The sequence below is a fragment of the Sceloporus undulatus genome, chromosome 3 (genome assembly GCF_019175285.1).
Source record: "Sceloporus undulatus isolate JIND9_A2432 ecotype Alabama chromosome 3, SceUnd_v1.1, whole genome shotgun sequence".
Classification (NCBI taxonomy): Eukaryota; Metazoa; Chordata; class Lepidosauria; order Squamata; family Phrynosomatidae; genus Sceloporus; species Sceloporus undulatus.
Genome location: NC_056524.1, coordinates 102110621 through 102131848, shown reverse-complemented (window position 1 = coordinate 102131848; position 21228 = coordinate 102110621). Strand labels below are relative to the sequence as shown.

Here is a 21228-nt window from a genome sequence, read left to right as displayed (position 1 = left end):
CCTCCTTTCTTTTCTCACTGAGCCTCATCCCATTCACACCATTTGTCCAGCATTTAGAGGGGCACAGATGAACCCCTCAGCCCATTTTTGCCCAAGATTTTTGCAGATCTTTGGGGAACAGTGGTGTCACCCCTCCTAAGGGTGTCACCTGGGCCATACTGCCCCCCAGTGCTACCCCTTTATTACGGATCAACCTGACTTGACTTCATGTCTTTAGAAGTGAAGACCAGCCCTTCATTCTTGTCCCACAGTGTTAGATGTCATGGGTATCTACAAAGCTACTAGGATCGGTCTGTAGCCTCAGAGTGCGGGTATTTTTGCTTTTTAGTGCCTTTTTTAGAATATCAGTAGTCTCATTCTAAACCCGAACCATCAACACAAGTGAGCTAAAAGTCAGCTGAAACAAAGCTGATGCTTCTTTCCCCACTCCAAAGGTTCATTGTATTTCCTTCTGACTAAATAGATCGGAATTCATTGCATCTTCACAAATAGTACCCTGTTCTGCAACCCAAACATTTGGTTGTTTACTCGGAGTGTACTGAATTCAGTATTATTTATTGAATGCAACTGCTTGTTAAAGAAACTCTCCATCATTTCACAATTGTATATCCTAGCTGAATTCATACTATGTTTCTTCTATCTTTATTTTTATTGTACTGATCAATTACCACCATAGTTTCCAAGCTTTCACGGCCCCTTCATTTCTAATTAATTTATGAACATTTATGGTTATTCAATTACATGTTTTTTTAAGTAAACTTGCTTTAACTTCTAAAAGTCAAAGTGAATGAAGCAAAATGTTAATGTATTTCCATGCAGCCACATTTTCTAACAAGAGTTTCAAAATGCTAAAATGTTGCAATGGAACATGTCTAAGCCATGTGCTGCGGTTACTCAGCAATTAAGAAAGCTTTTTACACAATCTTACTCAATTTCCCACCACAAGAGAATATTCTCTACAGTGAATGGAATTGTGTAAAAAAAGGAAGCTTTTTTGGGGGAGGGGGAAAATTAGGAATGCCCCACCTGCAAAAATTATAAAGATCATCATTTCAGTTTCTTTGTTAAGCACATGTAAATAGATAGACCTGCAAGAAAAGGATGCTTTATTTTGTAGAAATAATGCAGTTTGACTCCATTTAACTGCTGTAGCTCCACCTTTTTTCTCCTTTGTAAAGCGCTATGTAAAGCCTATGACGTTATATAAAAAACATAAACATAAAATAATAATCCTATGGAATCCAGGGATTTGTACCTTTACAAGCTCTTTAACCTTCTTGCCAAAGGGTGCTGGTACCTCACAACACTACATAGTCCAGAATTCTTGTGAGATGCAGCCAGTGGTGTCAACTGCATATTTCTACTGTGTAGATGCATCAGATTAATCAAATAATGGCCATTGAGACATGAAGTCAGACAAAGGTTGTGTTTACATGTAAGTCCAAGTAACACAGAAAAAGCATGCAAGTAAGAGCAGTAGGAAAATCTCATAGGGTAAGAGCAAGGAGCCTATGGCTCCCAAATATTGATGAATCTCCCACTCCTCCTCTCTGTTTTCTCATGTTTAGCTAGATTGGCAGGGCGCGATAGGAAGTGGAGACCCACATCTGGAGGGCCACAGGTTTTCTCCTGTGGGATACAAGAACTGAGCCACCTGAGTTGACTTGCATCAGCAAAATGGGGTGCAGTTGTGCTTTATCTGGCTACGGAACATCTTTTCTTTCACTTAGTTCAATGAGAAAATATGCAAGGATGCTGAGTTGGCATTATCAAATGCAAACAAAAATTCACCAAACAGGATCCTGGTTATTTGGGATCTGAACAGGAAAAGGAAGGAAGTGAAATCTGGAAGTGTGAGAGAAAATCATAAAGAGGTTTCAAGAACTGCTGAGGCTAATCACTTTCAAAATACAGTCTGCCTCGGGGTATAATGACATGAGAGCAGACTGAAAATGCAACCACGAGTTTATAGGTTTTTTCCTTTTCTCCAGCTTTCAGTTTCCAAAAACTCCCAAATATTTTCAAATGTATATACCAGTACACCATTTTGGACACAGATAAATAGCAGCTTTGTGTTCTGGTAACCTCTCATTTGGATGATTGCCATGTGTAATTTATGATGCTACTTTTGAAATTTGTCCAAAAAATATTGATTCTGAAGAGCTGGACAGGGATTGTCCAATACAATTATTATTATGGCTACCTAAAACAAATTTTTGCTGTTTTGGGGTGCGTGTGTTTGTGCTCTTCAACACTGCTCAAGCCAGAGGAGTACTACTTGTGCATCCAAGCAGTGACATTAATCGGCAATATGGATTACATCCTTCTCATCAAGTGATGGAGAGGTATAGCAAAAGTTAAATAAGCCTCTTTCAGGCATTATTGATGGGAGTTGTGTGTGAACTGACATAACTAGTATTAGCTGCTCCATTCATGGAATTGATTGTATCTTCATTCAGCCAGAACATTAGTGACGTATTTGAAGGAGTGCTACATGCAGTCACTATTCAGTATTAGCTAGCTGACGGTGTATTTTGAAAAAAGACAACTGATTGTAACCCAGAGTGTATTTTGTATCTTTATTCCTATTTTAAATTTATATTCTAATGTGTTTGTGCTACTGCATATAACTCAAGTCAACAAAATCCTTTTCATCTGTTATTTTCATTTTAAAGCCAGATGAATCTTTGAGCATACCAAGAATAGGAAGACAAAAACAACTCAGAGCATTGAAAACTGTGAAACCATTCACTGGCTTTGGTTCCCAATTCCAGATCTCTAACTGCTAATTCCAACATAGTATCTCTATTTGGCAAACAGACTAGATTAGCATGCCGAGTATGAGGACAGTGGGTTTTTGCATTTTCCATTTTTGGCACAAGTGTTTTCAGGCCTCAGTCTCAATCTGCTTTGATTTTTAAAATCACATTTTAATCCTCGCTCCCTGCACTGAATACTCTGGATAGTTTTCCTATTTCTTCAGAGGAGATTCTTTTATTGCCATCTTACAAAGTGTTAAGGTGGAGTCTTCTGTAGACAGCATTATTGCAAATATGTTAGATTTTGTTTTAGCAATCAAGATTCACTTGGACCTAACGACTGATTGAGGACAAAAATGTCATCTGGCAAATTAAACCTTGATCAATTTAAATCTGGATGGGAATCATGGGGCCTTTCCAGATGTTGTTTTACTAAACTTGAATGAACCCTGAGTCAGAATAGCCAATGGTGAAACACTTGGGAAATGAAGTCCAACAACTTCTAGAGCTACATAATTCCCACCTTTGGTTTCAATCATATAAGCTGTCCTTAGATTTAGAGTTTATGGCACAGCTGTATCAGGTATACAGGAATACAGCTAACTGAACAAATGATGCAACATAACTGTCCAACTGTCAGGATGCTTTCAGAGTTCCTGCATGGCAGGGGTTGATGGATGGCTCTTCCAACTCTATATTCTATAACTTTTCAGATATTCATCACTTTCTTCTGAGACACAAGTGGATTTTCCAAGCAGATGTGTGTATTGGCTGGCAATCACAATAAATGATTCAAAGCCATATTGACAGGGAACTCATCATCCTCTCCTTCCATCTCTTCATATTGTCTCAGGAAGGTTTTCTCCAGTCTTAATTTATTCTGTATTGTATAATCACTCCTTTTACTTCATGAACAAAGGCCACCTTTTTGCAATATGTGTGAAAACATCATTTTGTGTCTGTAAGATCTTCATAATGATACACTGTTGTTCCTCTGCCCCATTTTACCAAAATGCTCTCACCCTGCCCTCCAAGATTGAATGGATCTCTTCACAGGTGTACACTTTTTGACATATAATGCTACTCCTCATTTCCTATTTGGTCAATTTTTCTAGAATAGATACGTAGTATTCCTCTAGTACTACAAAATTCTAAATCAGGAGACTGATCCCACCCAGGTTTCAGTGATGCCTAATATTAGCTTTGCTGTGTTGAGAGTTCAAGTTCATCTTGTGTATTAGTGTTGAGACATCTAAGACTACGGGTTTTTCCCTCAGCTGCTTATTTAAGGTTTCTCACCCTCCTATCGTTGGGTTCTTGTACTGTAACATTTGTGCTATTATCTCCAGGATTTCAACACCTGCACTCAAAAATACTGTCTCTCTCCCTGACATAACTCAGTTTAAAGCCTGATTAGAATTTTGAGCCTCTTAGCAAAAATGTTCCTGCCAACTGCTCTATGGTGCAATCCATCACTTGCCAGAAGCTTGCCAGAAGCTCATCTTCATGAAACTGCAGACCACGATCTAAGAAGCCAAATCATTCCCAGCAGCACCATCTCTGGAGCCAGTTGTTCAACTCCATTCTTCTTCTCTCTCTTTCTGGGCCATGTTCTTTAATTGGGAAGAGAGACTAAATGACAACCTGTGCACCAAGGAACTTCAGCTTCCTACTCAGAGCCTTGTGATATCTTCAAGGCTATGCTCTGTAGTGACATTTGTTTCCACATGAACCAAAAGGAATGGGTAATGGTAATGGGCTTGACAAGTCTTGTCAACATCTCTGTTACATCACTGATTTTTGCCCCAGGGAGACAGCATATCTCTTGAGTCATCATGTCAAGCCTACAAACCTCTGCTTTTGTTCCCCTAAAGTGCTTCTGAAAATGTAACAGAACATAATAATAATAATAATAATAATAATAATACAGGCCATCCAAAAAACAGGCCATCCAAAAATTAACTTTGCAATTTCAATTCTCTAAAAAAATTGAAATGTAAAAGATAATTTTTAGAAATCCTGTACATTCTGAATAACCAAAAATGTGGAAATATATATATATATTGCTACTTCCAAGTTATATGGAAGATAGTGTAGAATAGAGTTAAGCAGTTGAAAGGGGACATGACGATACTTGTATTGGATAAATAGCCTAGTGCTATTCTCTGTAACATATAGCAATCACAAATTGCAAAAAATAAATTCAGATGTACAGTACAGTGTTAATGAAGATAAGAAACACTACCATACTAATCCTACTGAACAATTTTGGGTTGGGATGTTGTTAGACCATATAGGGAAATGGCATTGGAAAGCAATATTTTCTACTTTATTTCATCAATGTTAGAAAACATTTTCCTCTTGTGGCTGAATCAAACTGTATGTTATGTGCATCACCAAGTCTGGCACATATATCACTTCAGTCATAAGCTGTGTAGCCAATGCTACTTTTTTTTATTATTATTATAATTTTGAAGAGCATATACCTGACTCCTCTAAAGAAAAAAGTACCCAAAATACTTTTCACAGACACATAGGTGTCATTTTTACTTTATTTAAGGAAAGGGAAAGGGGAACAGTAATTTTATAATACACAAAAGACAAATTAGACAGCACTGCAAAAAGGCTGAATGTTTCATTGCCAGTCTGCTTTGCAGCTCTACAGTTAGTACTTTTACTGTAATTTTGTCATTTGTATTATTGTTTAAGCATCTTTATAGTTGGCAGAGTTTGGGGTTATTTTAAAAAAATATCACAAAAAGGAGTACTACTACTATTACTATGAAAACCTAACCCCCACAAAATCACTTTGAAATAAACCATAAATATGTGATGCACATTAGTGTAACAAAACAATTTCTGTAAACATTTTCTCCAACATAACAGGTGCATACAATAAAAATAAAGTCACTGCAGTCATACAGTTAGAGTTACTTTGACTTAAGATACAGAAAATTATTACTTAAAGCTTAAAACTAAACTAGGAGCATTCCTTTATGCTTACCAACAGCACTGCTTTGAAAATGGATTTCAACATATTATTTGTAGTGGTTTCATAATACTGATTCGACTTGTAAAGTTAGCCACCTTGGCACTTCTGTGGGGTTCAGGGCAGCAAAACAGCAGTCCCATGAATCAAAGTCATTCTCCATACCCCTTGTTTAATGTACAGAGTATCAGGAAGGATATTTGACGTAGAATAATTCCTCTTTATTACAACACTCCTACATTTATGGACAGTAGTCTTGAGAAACAAAGTGGCATGAGAGGAGACATAAGAATTATATGACTTTTAACCAAACTGTGCCATTCTAACCTTTGCCTCAGGGCATCCAGACAACCAGTCAGCTATGCTACAATACCAATGCAAGAGGTGTCCCTATTATCCATGACTGCATTGGTCTACCACTGATTTTCTGCTAGACAAAGTAGAGTTGTTGTTTTGGCTGTTTGCTAGGAACAAAGAGAAATAAATTGAACTGTAGCCTTAGCCCTGATACTGAGTGCTCCCCAAAAGTCAAGCAATTTAAAAAAGAGATCAAGAGATTTCAAGACGTTTCTCTGCCAACAATTATAGGCGTTCTTATTTATTTTTTACAAGCCTACTTCAGGGGAGGGAATGGGTGAATCTTCCTGCTCTTCCAAAGAAAGAGTTTAGTAAAGAAAAAAAAAATGGTCTAAGGGAAGAACAGGAGTGTGTTGTCAAAAGAATGACTTACTGAGCAGCAGCCTCAGTCAGTTGGTGCTGTTCAATGCAAAGCCAAGTCATATGACCAATCTCACCTCCCCATCAAAGTATTTTGACAGAAGAATCACATTTCAATCCCTACCTGTCGCTGCCATGAAAAAAGGTCATCACAGCAGAAGACATAGCCCATGAAACTCTGGAATCCAATTCACTTAACTGAACAGTGAGCTTAAGGCAGCTGTCAACAAATATACTCCAAAGAGAGTAAAAAAAAAGTTTAAAAAAACCATAATGATTGAATCATGACACTGTGCATTATCACATCACCAACAGGTAATTAAACACTCAAGTTTTCTCAAGTAATAAACACATGTAGTCTTTAAACAAAGTATTAGTCTTGAGACATTTATTACAAAGGCCAGAAAATTACCGATAAAATAAAACAGAGGTTGTTGGTTTTTTCCTTTTAAAAGGTGGGGCAGGAAAAAGAAAAAGAGAGCCAAGAGTCTGAATTTTACACTTAAACATAATTATATGCTGCTTTAAAAAAAGAATAAGCAGTATTAACTACATTCTTAAAATAGTTTTAGTGCATTGCATTATTAGAAAAGGAAAACATCACTTCCCCAAAATTTCCTACAACATTTAACAAGTTATAGAATTAGCCCAGTTTTTATTACTTGCCTGTTACTAGGCTCCACAAGTTAAGAGTAAAACTTTCCAGATTTTAGGCTAAAATTCTTTTTAATTTCCATTCATGATGAAATTGGTAAAAAATAAAGTGAAAAGTTTGCTTTCAAAATTTTTAAAAATTGACTATTCAAACACAACTGTGTCACTGCCACAAGTCTAATTCAACCATCTCAACCGACTGCTGGTTTCTCCTGTTGAAACCGGATACAAAATTAACAGTCACACCTTTAACGTGCTAAATTTTGGTATCACCATTAATTGGACATTATTATTTGCTCACTTAAAAAAAAGGGTATAGACCTAACCACCTCTTTTATTGTATGTATTAAAAACAATGAGGTAGGCACAAAAATAAACATGTTTGGAATTTTCTCTCCCCAAAGGCTACATGTGCAGAATGGTAGTAAAAGTTGTTGCACATTTTAGGTTTAAACAAAAATTAAACCTTTAACTGAGGCAGTGCTAACACTGACATTACCAAGTATTGGCCTAATGACGAGTCATCATAGAAAAATGAACAATTCTATTATTTATTTATTCATTTTATTTTATTATTTTTTTAAAAAAACCCATCCACGTGTGGTTTTCAGGCAAAACTTGGTATGTAGGAAAAAAAACTGACTAAACTCTTGGCTAGGCCAAAACTTCAAACGCAAATCACCCCACCTCCCCTAAAACCACTGTGCCTTTCACATTTTATAAATATTAACTTTTAAAACCTGTGTCTTCCTCTTTGCTCACATATTGTCACATTATAAAAGAAAAAAGAAAAATAAAGCAAAAGAAATGTCAATTAAATACATTGTTAATATTACTATATTAGATCTGCCCTCTGCTTCAGCAACACTGGCTCCACCCATGTCAACCTCCTGCTACCTTCTTATGCCCGCCTCCTCTCAAAAACATGTTTCTGATCAGTCTCTTCCTTTCATTTTATTTTTTCACTCAGAAATCTGGAGCTGGGGAAAGAGGAGGGGGAGGAGGAAAAGGAGAGAGACCTGATTCTTTCTCTAGTGGGATCCCAAACCAGATAGCACCTGATGGCAATATCTGTACAGCACCAGCCGCATACTGCAGCCTCTTTTAAAAAGAAAAAGAACCCAACACCAGTGATGCCCGCACACGCAATGGCATATAGTACTGCATCACGGCCGGTCTGAACTCCAGTTGTGAATGATTCCAAGTTATGAAGACTCCAGATGTCAGCAATCCCATGCCAAATTCTATAGCTTCTACCAACTCAGAAGAGAAGTCCTGCCTAGGGTCATGAAATAAACCTGACTGCTTCCTCCAGACCGTACAGAGGCAAAGAAAACCTGCAAAGCAAGAGAAACAGAGAAAACACACATTTTAACAGTGGATGTAAGTGGTAAACAAAGGCAAAAGATGCACAACTGGGATCCTTTTTAAGCCACTTGGAAATTATTTACTTTATTATTGACTTCATTAAAGCAATGCTTCATTAAAGCATTTACTTCATTAAAGCAATGTTCAAATCTCTGTGGAGTACCAATACTGTATGTGAAAAAGTCTTGCTTTGATAATAAAGCAGGTGTGGAGAATATGTGATACACTACAAGTCCTATTAGCCCTCACCAGTAGAGGTGGTGGTGAAGTAAGGTGAGAGCTGCAGCCCAATAACCCTTGCAGGCCCACATACTCCCCATCCCTGTACTATGCAAAACCTTTCTTCTGCCTTTCAGAGGATCAGTATAAAGCAATTCATCACCATAAGATAGCTTCCCAACTGCTGTGCCTACCTTGATCCCAATGTCCATTCACCTTCTTTTCTACAATTACTTTGAAACCGTAAAACTAAATGTCAGGAGTTGAAAAAAAAAATCATACCTTGTCATTACGTTCACATAGAAACTTGAGTCTTTGTGCCCTTTTGTGCATGAATACACCATCCAAGTGTCCTGTTTCCACTGATCGTATCTCAATAGCCTTTTCTCCCCAGCCCATAATTTGATTGGATCGAATATATGCTTTACAGCAAAAATAAAAAGACAGTCATTATTGGCTTCATAATATATACCAACATAAAGCAAAGTCTATTTTGTCCATTCAAATCTTAAGATAATAGCCTGCTAAATGATAAATAAAACAACAGAATCCCATGTATTTCTACTCAGGAGTTAAGTCAAACTATTAAGTGCTGTTTACTCCCAAGTAAGAATGTACAGGGCTGTAGCACAGAGGTTGATTTCCTCAGTCAATAATTTTTTTAACACACTGAAGAGGGCATAAATGCTTACAATGATTGGTAAAGCTTAACTATAAAAGCAATTTAAAATGTCAGATGCCTATTTCAGTAACCTCTAGCTTTACATGTATTCTTTATATCATAAACTGATAAGGGTTCACCAGCCACAGTGTGAAATATCCCTGAAAACGTTATGGCTGCAGTCCTGCACTCAGTTCTGTTCATTTTTCCTTGTTGAAGGCAGTCTGATTCTGATATACAGCTACTCAAGAGAGGCATCGTATCTTCTTCTTCCTCTTCTCCTCTGACTTAGTCAAACTACATCCACCCACTCCACAGAAAGACTTTTAAGATCTTCAAATTTGAGGAAGAAATTAAAGTGGATCACTGGATCTACAAGTCCAATTCCAACAATACTCCTGTATTGTGGTCTGTACTCTCAAACCTGCTCTCCAAAAATCCATCTGTAAATGTATTTATATTTTCAAATAATATTTTTACCCTTGCCACAAATTCACTATATGGTTTCAGATTAACTGCCTCTCAGGGCTACTACAATGGGTCATTAGTCACACATATATACCAGAGTTTTACAAAGGCAAAGAATATATTTGCATTACATGGCTGACATGACTTTAACTGCCATGGTTCCATCCTATGGAATATTAGGATTTGAAGTCTGGTGTGTACTTAGAATTATCTGTTAGGGAGCTCTAGTGCCTTCTCCTGAACTACAGCACTGACTTCTGTAGCAGCAGAGAACCCTGAGTTGCTCAAATTCCAGGATTCACCAGGAGAGACATGGACATTAAAGTGTATTGAACCACTATAAATACATAGGGGAGACACTAAGTAGCGCATGCAGCATACTGAAATTTGGGTAGCATTTGAAAACTTCAGAAACAACACTATGTAAACAATCAGAACTAAGGTAATTTCACGTTTATCTTTCTTGGACATACATGATGGATATCTGACAATATGAGTCACAATAGATCTAACAACAACTAAGTAACAGAATTAAATATTTTTTAAAAATGAAAGAGGCCACCTACTTGGCTGCATCATTTTCCTAATACTATAAGCCATTTGTAAATCTTAGCATACATACCCACTGATGTAGGCATTTCTCCCCACTGTAGAACCACATCTTTGGTGATCCTTCCATATGTATTAACATATACTCCTTCATCCTCATAGCAAACAAGCAGCTCCATCCCATCAGTGTTCGGTAGAATTATGATTGCATGGGGCTGGATACTGCTCTGGATCTGCAAATACACAAGTATGTTCATAAATTCTGAGCTGCAATCCAAAGCAACCCTGAGTTGATTATTCACATAGAATTGGGTTATACATTGCACAAGTCCATGGAACCTTCTGCTTTTCAAGGTGGAATGCAAGTACCGTAAGTCAATTATATAGGACTGGGAATAATGCTTTGGAAATAAACCACTACAAAATACAAATAAGATCTGGACATGAAGAATTTATTTAATATAATTATTTTTATTTATATTCCATCCAACAGCTGGGGCTCTCAGGGTGGTGATCAACAAAACAAATGTGAATGGTTTAAAACAATATAAAGTAACATGAATAATTGAAAAGCTAAAAGCAGTTAAAGCAAGTAAAACACAAACTACATGTACAAATCTGGAAGAAATCAATGCCCCAGAAGCTTTAGTGAACTGCTGTGTTCACTGAAATGACAGCAGTTTTGGTACCAACTGGGCCTCTAAGGGGAAAATATTCCTTAGCTGGGAAGGAAGAACAAACAAGGCCCTCTCCTGTTTTCTTTCATAGTACATTGCTTTGACTGATGGGGCACAGAGGTGGATGCCTACAGCTGACAGGCATATATAGGGAATTAGGGAAGGTATATACAGGGGTGTATTCATTTAGATATCTCTATGTGTGAAATTAGGATTTCAAGATAGTGCTATTCTTAACAAAATAGCATGGATAAAAGAGCACAAAATAATTTTTTAAAAGGCTGGGTTCTTACATGTGTTGGGAGGTAAATATCATACACTGATCCCGAGTCCACATCAACAGCATGAAATCCAGCACAGGAGCCATAGATCACCTTCAGTCTCTGACCTTCTTCTACAGTAAGATCCACTAATAATGGTTTATGTATCAAGTCTCCAAATGACTGCAAGACAGTAAAGGAAAAAAAAGTGTACTTAGGACTCTATACTCAACTAGGTTGCCATTAGACATGAATGTATATGAAAGCTTAAAGAGGTGTACCCAGTTGTCCTCCTTGTCACTTTTTCCTCACATGTCAGGCAGGGAGGGAGTGAAAGCGAGTGAGAAGAGATCCAAAATCACTCCGTACATTTCACAACTTAGTCGGAAGAACGCATATCTTCTATGTCAGTAATGCTACCTCACTTCCCCAACACATTTTGTGTGCTGGTTTTTCTTTCATTGAGAAAACAAACACTGCCAAGCACTCGATGAAATTTGCAGGAAAAAAACTGCAGATGTATCTCAACTTGCTAAAAAAGATGGCTGTTTCATTGATTAAAAAAAATCTCAAATGTTTTTATTCATGTATGCTCTTAAGGCCTTCTTCAATGGCTTTTTTAGAATCAAACTTCAAAACCATTATTTGGACCAGGAACTCTATAACTAATCACTTGACAAACAAAAACCAGTAACTTTTTAGGGTTCCTGGTATGGAGAATTTTTGAATGTACAGTAGATTGTGCACAGCCCCTGACCAAGTCCTTAAGAGCATAATGTGGTTAAAACATGTCGGTCATTTTTACCATATAAAACAACCATCTTTTGAGAACCTTCTTCCATTAAGGCAACTTCTCTCATGTAAAAAGAAGCTGGAAGAAACTATGTACTTGGCTCTGTTACTGGATCAGGACTAATATTGATAAGACCTACAGGCTCAAGAAAGGTTTTGGTTAGTTTTAAGGAAATAATATTTTATCTCAATATTTCAAGAGTCATAGAACATGCTTTCATACAAAATATGTCATGTTACTTCCACACAATGTGATAAATCAGCACCATTTAATCACAGCTATTACATTTTACCACTGAGAGGTATACTGAACCCGTAAAACAAATAGTAATAGGCAGCTTGGCTCCAGTCAGCTATTTTCTCCCCAGTTTGACAACTGCATTGTTGTTATGTCCCTTCAAATTATTTTTGATTTATGACAACTCTAAGGCAAACCTATCATAGAGTTTCATTGGCAAGATTTATTCAGGGGAGGGGTGTGGTTGCCGACTGAAACTTAGGCGCCTTACAGATGGGCCTAAGCGGCGCCGTCGTTGCGCCAGGAATACGCGCGAGGGGCGGTGCTTCCGGACGCGCCTTGCCCCTCGCGTGTATTCCATACGGCAAGATGGCGGCGCCCTATACAGACGGGCACGGCCATTTTGACGTAACGGACGCGCAGCGTCCGGACGTCTAAACCCGGAAGAGCCGTTGCGAGTGCACACTTTGGCACTTGCGCGGCTCTTCCGGGTTGCCGGAAGGAGTGCGATTTCTGCACTCCTTTTTTGCAGCGCGGAGGAGTCGCGCGGTTTGGCTGCTGCGGCTCCTCCACGCTGCAACCGGCAGCGGCCCAAGACCGCCCCTGTAACGGGCCTAAGAGAATGTGATTTGCCCAAGATCACCCAGTGAGTTTCCATGGCTGAGCGAGGATTTGAACTTTGGTCTCCAGTGTTGTAGTCCAATACTCATCCAGTGCATCATGTTGGCTCTCTCAGTTGCATAAACAACAATAAACTATTTTCCCCAAATGAACGGAACTCTTTTAGTACTATGGCGGTTTTGCTTTTTTTAATTGCTTCCACCAGAATACTATATGAATTATCAATAATCAACTGAAGTCTCAGCACAAGCAACATACAAATAGTTTTGTTTCATATAGTCTAATCTTATAGAAATGTACCCTTACCTTAAATGCCATGAATTTATGGTATGGCTTTGGTGCCCATGCATAGACTTCCACAGAACTCTTCAAAGCAATTACTAAGAATTTGATTCTTTCATATTTTACTGAAATTTTAAAAAGTGAAAATAAATCATATGCCACAAAGCAAATAAGAAAATATACTGATTCTTAAAATACTAAAGAAATTACCAACCCTGAACAATAATGCATTTTTCAATATATGACACTATACAATATATGGATAAGACAGCATGCACAAGATTCAACAATTGAGTCAGTTATTACAGCTAAATAATAAATCACTGTCAGCCCTCGGAACAAAGGTGAGCTTCTTGTTTTTCCTCCTAAGCCCACCCTTCACTATTCCTTTTCTATTTCCATCAATAACATCTCCTTCCAGCCAGTCCAGGAAGCCCGTAGTCTTGATTCATCTTTGACTCCTCTTTGTCATTTATCCCCCAGATCCAGACTACAGCCAAAGTCTGTAGATTTTTTCTCTATAATATCGCCAAAATCCATCCATATCTCTCAGCTTCTACCGCAAAAACACTGGTCCATGCCCTAGTGGTCTCACGACTAGACTACTGTAACCTCCTCCTGGCAGGGCTTCCTCTCTCTCACCTCCACCTCCATTAATTTCTGTTCAGCATTCAGCTGCACACATTATTTCACTTGCTCGCCGTTATGATCATGTCTCCCCTCTGTTGTCTTCCCTTCACTGGCTCCCTCTTCCTTTCCGCATCAGGTACAAACTTTTGCTATTCACCTTTAAAGCCCTGCATGGGCTGACCCCTCTGTATTTAACTGATCTCCCTACATTCCTACTTGCACTCTCCACTCTGGTAGCCAAAGTCTCCTCTCTCAACCCAGGATTTTCTCTGCCCTGTCCCGGATCTGTCCCTTTTCTCTTGCTGCCCTTCATTCCTGGAACCTTCTTCCTCTGCATGCACGGCTCATCACTTCCCTAACCAGCTTTAAGGCTGAGCTGAAAACCATATTGTTTAGGGAAGCGTTCTCTGGGAATTTGTGATTGTCATCTGGCTGTCTGATAATGTTTGATGTGATGTGATCTGCTTTTATATTTGATGTTCTTAATTTGCCTTTTCTTTTCTACATGGTAATTTTATCTATTCCTTTATTTAACTGTTATTATCTTAGAGTGTACGCCTTGGGCAGGCTTTTATATACTCCTTAATTTTACCGACTTTGTACAGCGCTGTGTATAATTACAGCGCTCTAGAAATAAAGTTTAATAATAATAATAATAATAATGATGATGATGATTTCTGTCAAATAAAATTTCTAATATATTCAACAAAGCATAAATAAGATTTATATTCCATGTATCTACAGGGAATAATCTCCACACCTATTCAGTCTCCTGAATTAACAAATTCTTCTAATTCCTGCAGCCCTTTCGATGATCTGACTCACTCACAAACTTTTGATCATCCAAGTCTGCATCAATTAGAAGACTTTGACGGGGTACAGACCACCAGAAAGAGATGCCTCCCTGGCGCCTCTCTTTGCTCCACAGGAGCGCTGCAGCAACCAAATTGCACAGCGCTGCTGCGAAGCAAAAAAGGGACAGCCCGGAAGCGGCTCCTTTTTGCAGCGACGCTGCAATGCCACAAAGCACCAGAGCCGGCGTGGTGGCATCACAGCTGCGCCGCCCCATCTGGAAGTGGCGCAGCTGCGACATCACCGTTACACAGCTGCGGCGCCCTCGTCACGTGCGAGGGTTGCCGGGTGTGTGGGTGCTCCGCCCACTAGGCAACTCTCGCATGTGATGAGGGCACCGCAAAGGCCTGTCTGTTCTGGGCCTTTATTAATTCAGGGGACTATTTCTGAAAATGAATGTGAAAATTTAATATCTAGGGCAGCAATGTATGCAAATATCCAATAATTACTAGAATTAATTAAAGGGGTACTTCCAAGTAAAGGTGCAGCAAATTTAGCCTTTTAAATATAAAAACTGCTGATGACAGCTGTGTTTTACAAATTGGCATTTACCCATTACACAGAAGGGGAATCTCTAAGCTATTACCTGTTGAAACATGTATCGCCCTTCAGAACTATTTTAATCATATGCACATTTATGCAGGTATTATTAATTTAGCATCCTAAAAGACTGACAGTGCTATTAATATGCTTATTGATTATACAGCAATTTTCTTTAGGATACTATTGTCTTTTTAATGGTTAATTCAAGGAAGATTAACTTTTATTCCCATATTTTGGAAGAGGATAAGATTGAGAAAGTAGTGGCAGAAATCACAGTAAAGCAATGTCGTTTGTTATTTTCTACAGGAACCAGCCTGGAACATTAATAAAAATGATCAATATTTCCATCTAGAAAAGTTTTTAAAAGATTTGTTTTTAGGGTGGGGGAGATGCAAACAGCTGTTAATGCCATTTTGTTTGCTATCCCTGTTAGATATAATACTGAATTTTATGCATTTTTGCAGGTAACATTTTATATACTGGATAGTTAAGCGGGGGAGATGACTATAATGACTATAAATGTTTATGGAAGAGGCCAGAAAAATATGAGGAAAGGCAGAGCTATAATGGATTCAATCCAAAACAACGATTGTGTGTTACAACTAATACCAGGCCCAAAACAACATTTTTATTTGCAAGATTCCTGTCTGAGAAGGAGCCAGCAATAGCAGAAACAATTTCTTCATGTTTTGTTTGTATATTTCTCTACAGCAGGGGTAGGCCAATGTTGCCCTAGGCCTGTATGTGGACACCAAGGGAATTTTTCTTGCTCCAGGCTCTGGCATCACACATATATGCACACACACACAAAGAGAAGCATAAATTGCCTCTCCTGGTAGACTCCAGGTTTTTAAAGGTTTCAGGCCTTTGCCTAACACCGCCCCCCCCCAAACCTGCCAACACAGTATCATTTTTTAAAAATCTCAAATAGACTACCAGTCGCTATTAATTGTGTGTGTTTGTAAAAGCAGTTCATCTAGCCAACTAGCGGTCCGAGGGGAAAAGAAATGGTTCCTCAGCCTTCTATAGTTGTTTCCCCACTATAGTGGAAAAGAAGCTTGTGTCATTTTTAAAAAAGAAAATCTTACCAGACTTTGGTTTACACGGTTCTGCTCTGCCATATTCAGAAATGCTAAAAACAATCTAAGGAAGAGGGAATTTCTTCTCCTTATACTTGAAACAAATCTTACTAAGAAATGTGATAACAGCAAGAGTGGGGAAAATTGGCACATTGCCCTCAGCTTATACATGTTCCTGATCACATGTCACGGTATCAATAAAAGCAATAAAAGAATGTATTCCTGTAATATTAATCCTCAAAGAAATTAAAAAAGAAGAGTTTTTAATGCCACATAATTTCTTTATAAGGTAAGTGTAAAAGCTAAGTAGGACTGATCTGAACAAGCAGCTTCTACTTTAACTAGACTTTTCAATTACACATTTCCCTCTTGATGGACTTTCTGAATGAGGACAATGAGATACATACCAACTTTATAGTGTACACAGCCCTCTAAGTCACCCACAGTTGTCCAGCCTTGCTTCTTTTCTACCTCAGGGTCATTGTGAAGGATTTTGTTTCTTAACCATGACAGGTAATAAACTCTCAATTTGTTCTTCTTACCTACAAATTTTTAAAGGAGAAAAAGGCATACTGAAGAAAACAACTGGCAAATCAAATTAAAAAAACCAGATACAATCCATTATTAACTCAAGATTTTTGCAAAGTCTAACTTTCCTTCTAATAATTACAGTTACCTATTATATTAGAAAAGGCTACATTTGAAGAGAAGAAAGTGAAATGGAATATGTATCATATTTAGATGGCTTACATGTAATATTTTTATTCTTCCAAAACATGGTTTGAAGGACTGGGAATGATCATTGTGTTCACATCCTTCATCCTACACACACTCATGGCCAGTTCCAATACAACGATACTGACTTAAAATAAACCATAATTAAATAATATGGACAAGAACACTGAGGCCACATTTTCCTCTATGCTCTTCCATTCACGCAAGGATTGCAGCATTTTAACCACTGTTTCATGTCCTGTATAGTAAGCTGATATTAAACCACAGCTACTTCTCAATGTAAGGAAGAGCTGTGATTTCAATAAATCATGATCCAAGTACTGAAACTGAGTTAAGCATATGACCCAGATATCTATTCCTGGTTTAATATCCTGTGGATACTGTATATCTTGTTTTCAGTAAGTCCTTTGACAAGGTCTCTCAGGACATTCTTGCAAACAAACTAGTAAAATGTAGGTTAGACAATGCAACTGTTAAATGGATTTGTAACTGATTGACCGTCTGAACCCCAAGGGTACTCAGCAATGGCTCCTCTTCAGCCTGGAGAGAAGGGACCATTGAGGTGCCACAGGGTTCTGTCCTGGGCCCAATACTATTCAAGATTTTTATCAATGACTTAGATGAAAGAATAAGGGGCATGCTTATCAAATTTGCAGATGACATCGAATTAGGAGGAATAGCTAATACCCCAAAGGACAGTCAAAATTCAAAATGACCTTAATAGATTAGAAAGCTGGGCCAAAGATAACAAAATGAATGTCAACACAGAGAAATATAAATTACTGCACTTAGGAGGGGGGGGATGAACTGTATAGATATACGATGGGGGACACCTGGCTGAACGAGACTATTTGTGAAAAGGATCTAGTAGTCCTAGTAGACCAGAAGTTGAACATGAGTCAGCAGTGTGATATGGCAGCTAAAAAGGCCAATGTGAATCTAGGCTGCATCAATAGAAGTATAGTGTCTAGATCAAGGGAAGTAATAGTGCCATTCTTGGTCAAACCTCACCTAGAATACTATGTCCAGTTCTGGGCACCATAATTCAAAAACGATGTTGAAAAATTGGAGCATGTCCAAAGGAGAGCAACCTAAATGGTGAAGGGTCTAGAAACCATGCCTTATGAGGAGAGACTTAAGGAGCTGGTTATGTTTAGCCTTGATGGTTATAATAATATAATAATAATATTTATTTGTATACCGCCCTGTGGCGAACCAATCCGGGTGGTTTGGTTAAGAGGTGATATGATAGCCTTGTTTAAATATTTAAAAAGGGATGTCATATTGAGGATAGAGCAAGCTTGTTTTCTGATGCTCTAGAGAATAGGACCCGGAACAATGGATGCAAGCTACAGGAAAAGAGATTCCACCTCAACATTAGGAGGAACGTATAAGGGCTGTCTGACAGTGGAACACACTCCCTCGGAGAGTCAGAGAGTCTCCTTCCTTGGAGGTCTATCACAGAGGCTGGCTGGCCATCTATCAGGGATGCTTTGATTGAGAGTTCCTGCATGGCAGGGGATTGGACTGGATGGACCTTGCAGTCTCTTCCAACTCTATGATTCTATGAAACCAGAGTTTATTAAACCAGGATCATTATATTCAGAGCCAGAGTAAGTTAATTACTTCCTCATTCAAGCTTTTTAAAGGTTGACTGAAAGACTAGTGCTGAAGACAAACTGAAACCTTAGTTTTCTGATTTCTATATAATGGGAACTACAGTTTGGCTGAAGAAGAAATGTCTAATTGCTTTCAAGTACACCTGGGAATGGGGGAGCATATGAGGAAAGGAAAGGTTCCTCATCCACCAGGCCACACTTTCATTTCTGTAGAAGTGAGGGAGCTGGATCAATCATAAAACCACCCTTACTTTATCACAGTTCTACAGCTCTATCCCATGCTACTGTGTTTCTTGTAAAACAACTTGCATGTATATGTTACTACTTATGCATTATTACATGTATATTTTTTAAAACAACATAGTTTCCCCAGCATGTGAACCCCTACCTTGTGATTTCATGATATATCAAGGGAAACTTCCTACCAGTTACAAATTATACATACAGTGGGTGGGCCCTTGGTATCTGCAGGGAATCCATTCCGGACCTCCTGCGGATACCAAAATCTGTGGACGCTCAAGTCCCCAATGGAGGAAGGAAGGAAGGAGAGAGGGACAGATGGAATTAAAAAGGATGAGAGATCTGTCTCTTGCACTTTCTTTCTCCTTCCTTCCCATCTGTGAATTGGCCAGGTTGGGAGAGAGGGAGGGGGGAAAGGAAGAAGACAGACAGAGAGCTGCTGCTCCTGCTCCAACATGGCAGATGAGGAGGCGTTACTTCTCCAGTCCCAGAATGGTGGACATGGCTGCAGCAGCACTGATGCTCCTTCTGTTGGCAAAACTGCGGAAAGCCCCAAGCCCACCCAGAAGTGCCAGTGGCAGGGCTTGGCTGAAAGTGCTGGACTAGACTGTGTGGTCACCATGGGAGCCAGCAGAAAAGTGCTCCTTCTTCTCTGGGGGAGCACCTCGGAAGAAGAGGTGGAGACCCTGAAGGCAGAGGAAGAGGCCACAGAGGGGGAGGTGGCTAGATATACTAAAATTTTTAAAAGTTCACACATTATCTTCAGCCAAAGCAGCTTCTAAATTACAGTTTATACATGTAAGCAGGTGGTTTGGGTGTTCAGTCAATAGGTGATTACAGAAAACAGGCTCTAACTTGTACAAGACACATGGCACAAACCCCTCAAGAACCTCTTAACACATGTGGGATACAAGGATAAGAAAAATGCAAGTAACTTTGTGTACAGTGGTATGTGGATACTGCCTTGATATCAATTTTTTAGTAAACACATGAGGACAAGGAGCACACAAGCTCCACCTATGTCTCAATAGCTCCACCTATGTCTCAATTAGGACTAACTCATTTAAAACTAAATACTCCTGTCATAGGTTGTTTTTGGCATATAACCCATCAAACCCCACGCTATCAATCTTATTTAATTCACATAAACAAACTGAACATCTCAAATATCTAGAGGATATTAACTAGATGGACTGATGGCCACCATTCTGATGTGATCCAGCAATTAACTGGGTTGTGCCTGGCCTGTAAAAAAAGCAATTATTGCAATAGGGCCTTCTGAATAGTTATCAGATGAAATTTTGGGTAACAGTACAAGAGAAATAAAATCTTTACACCATGTATTACAGACTCAAGTATGTATATAATTAATTTTGTTTTTAATGAAAGGAATAAGTAAAAGACCTGGTGAAAAGGAGCTAAGTATAAAGTATAGCTTTAAGTAAAATTGGTATATAAAGACAGAGTGAATTAAAACAACAACAACAATATTTACCCGAGATTGTCACCAAGACATTCAGACCTTCAAGTACATCCATTTGCTGAAACCTTCTTCTATTTATTAATGGATATACCTTCCCTTGGCCACTCCTGTCCAGCAGCATCAGGCCACTCTCAGTTCCCACTAACAAGTTAACCCCTAGGGTAAATAAAATGAAGTCAGAACACAAGTTTCCTTGACAGACAGAGGGCTTGTTCATTTGACAATTCTGGAAAGCTCTCCAATTCTCTGGACAAAGACTTTAAACACAATAGGGGAGCAAGACAGAAGACAAGTAAAAGGAATATGGCATAGGACCTACGCACTAAGAGTCCAATCATGCCTTTGAAGCCGAATGTACTTTCCTGGCATATCTGTTAACCATTTTTATGTGTATAACAAGGAAATCTATTCTAGGAATTTTCATATAAATTATTGTCATTAGGAAACATTTACTATATGTCATTCATTTGTCTTCAATAAACCTCGGCTGAATCCAGAGTAAACCCAATGATTTCAGCAGGTCTTAATCAGACCCTTAAATAAGAATAAATCAGGACAATACGTGTGCTCTAGTGGTCTGAGTCCTGAATTAGGACTCTATGAGACCAGGGTTCAAATCCTCACTTAGCCATGGAAAGCCACTGGGTGACTTTGGGCAAGTTACACACACTCAACCTCAGAGGAAGGCAAAGGCAAACCCTCTTTGAACAAATTCTGTCAAGAAAACCTGATGATGGGTTCATCTGAACCTAAGTCAGAAATGTCTTGAATGCACACAACCTCCACCACCATA

At 38.6% G+C, this 21228-nt stretch overlaps 1 protein-coding gene across 9 annotated transcripts in view; it reads right to left on the bottom strand.

Moving 5' to 3' along the window:
• Positions 1 to 5297: 5297 nt before the first annotated feature.
• The window catches only part of MAP4K4 (mitogen-activated protein kinase kinase kinase kinase 4), a 196520-nt gene continuing 180589 nt past the window's right edge, over positions 5298 to 21228 (bottom strand). For all 9 annotated transcript variants that reach the window (XM_042456902.1, XM_042456901.1, XM_042456907.1 and 6 more), the window contains 7 exons: positions 20448 to 20591; positions 16766 to 16900; positions 13279 to 13379; positions 11355 to 11504; positions 10458 to 10617; positions 8989 to 9128; positions 5298 to 8456 (listed from right to left, as the gene is read on the bottom strand). In XM_042456902.1, coding sequence (XP_042312836.1) covers positions 8373 to 8456; positions 8989 to 9128; positions 10458 to 10617; positions 11355 to 11504; positions 13279 to 13379; positions 16766 to 16900; positions 20448 to 20591 — 914 coding nt within the window. In that variant the 3' untranslated portion in view covers positions 5298 to 8372. The remainder of the gene's footprint in view (positions 8457 to 8988; positions 9129 to 10457; positions 10618 to 11354; positions 11505 to 13278; positions 13380 to 16765; positions 16901 to 20447; positions 20592 to 21228) is intronic.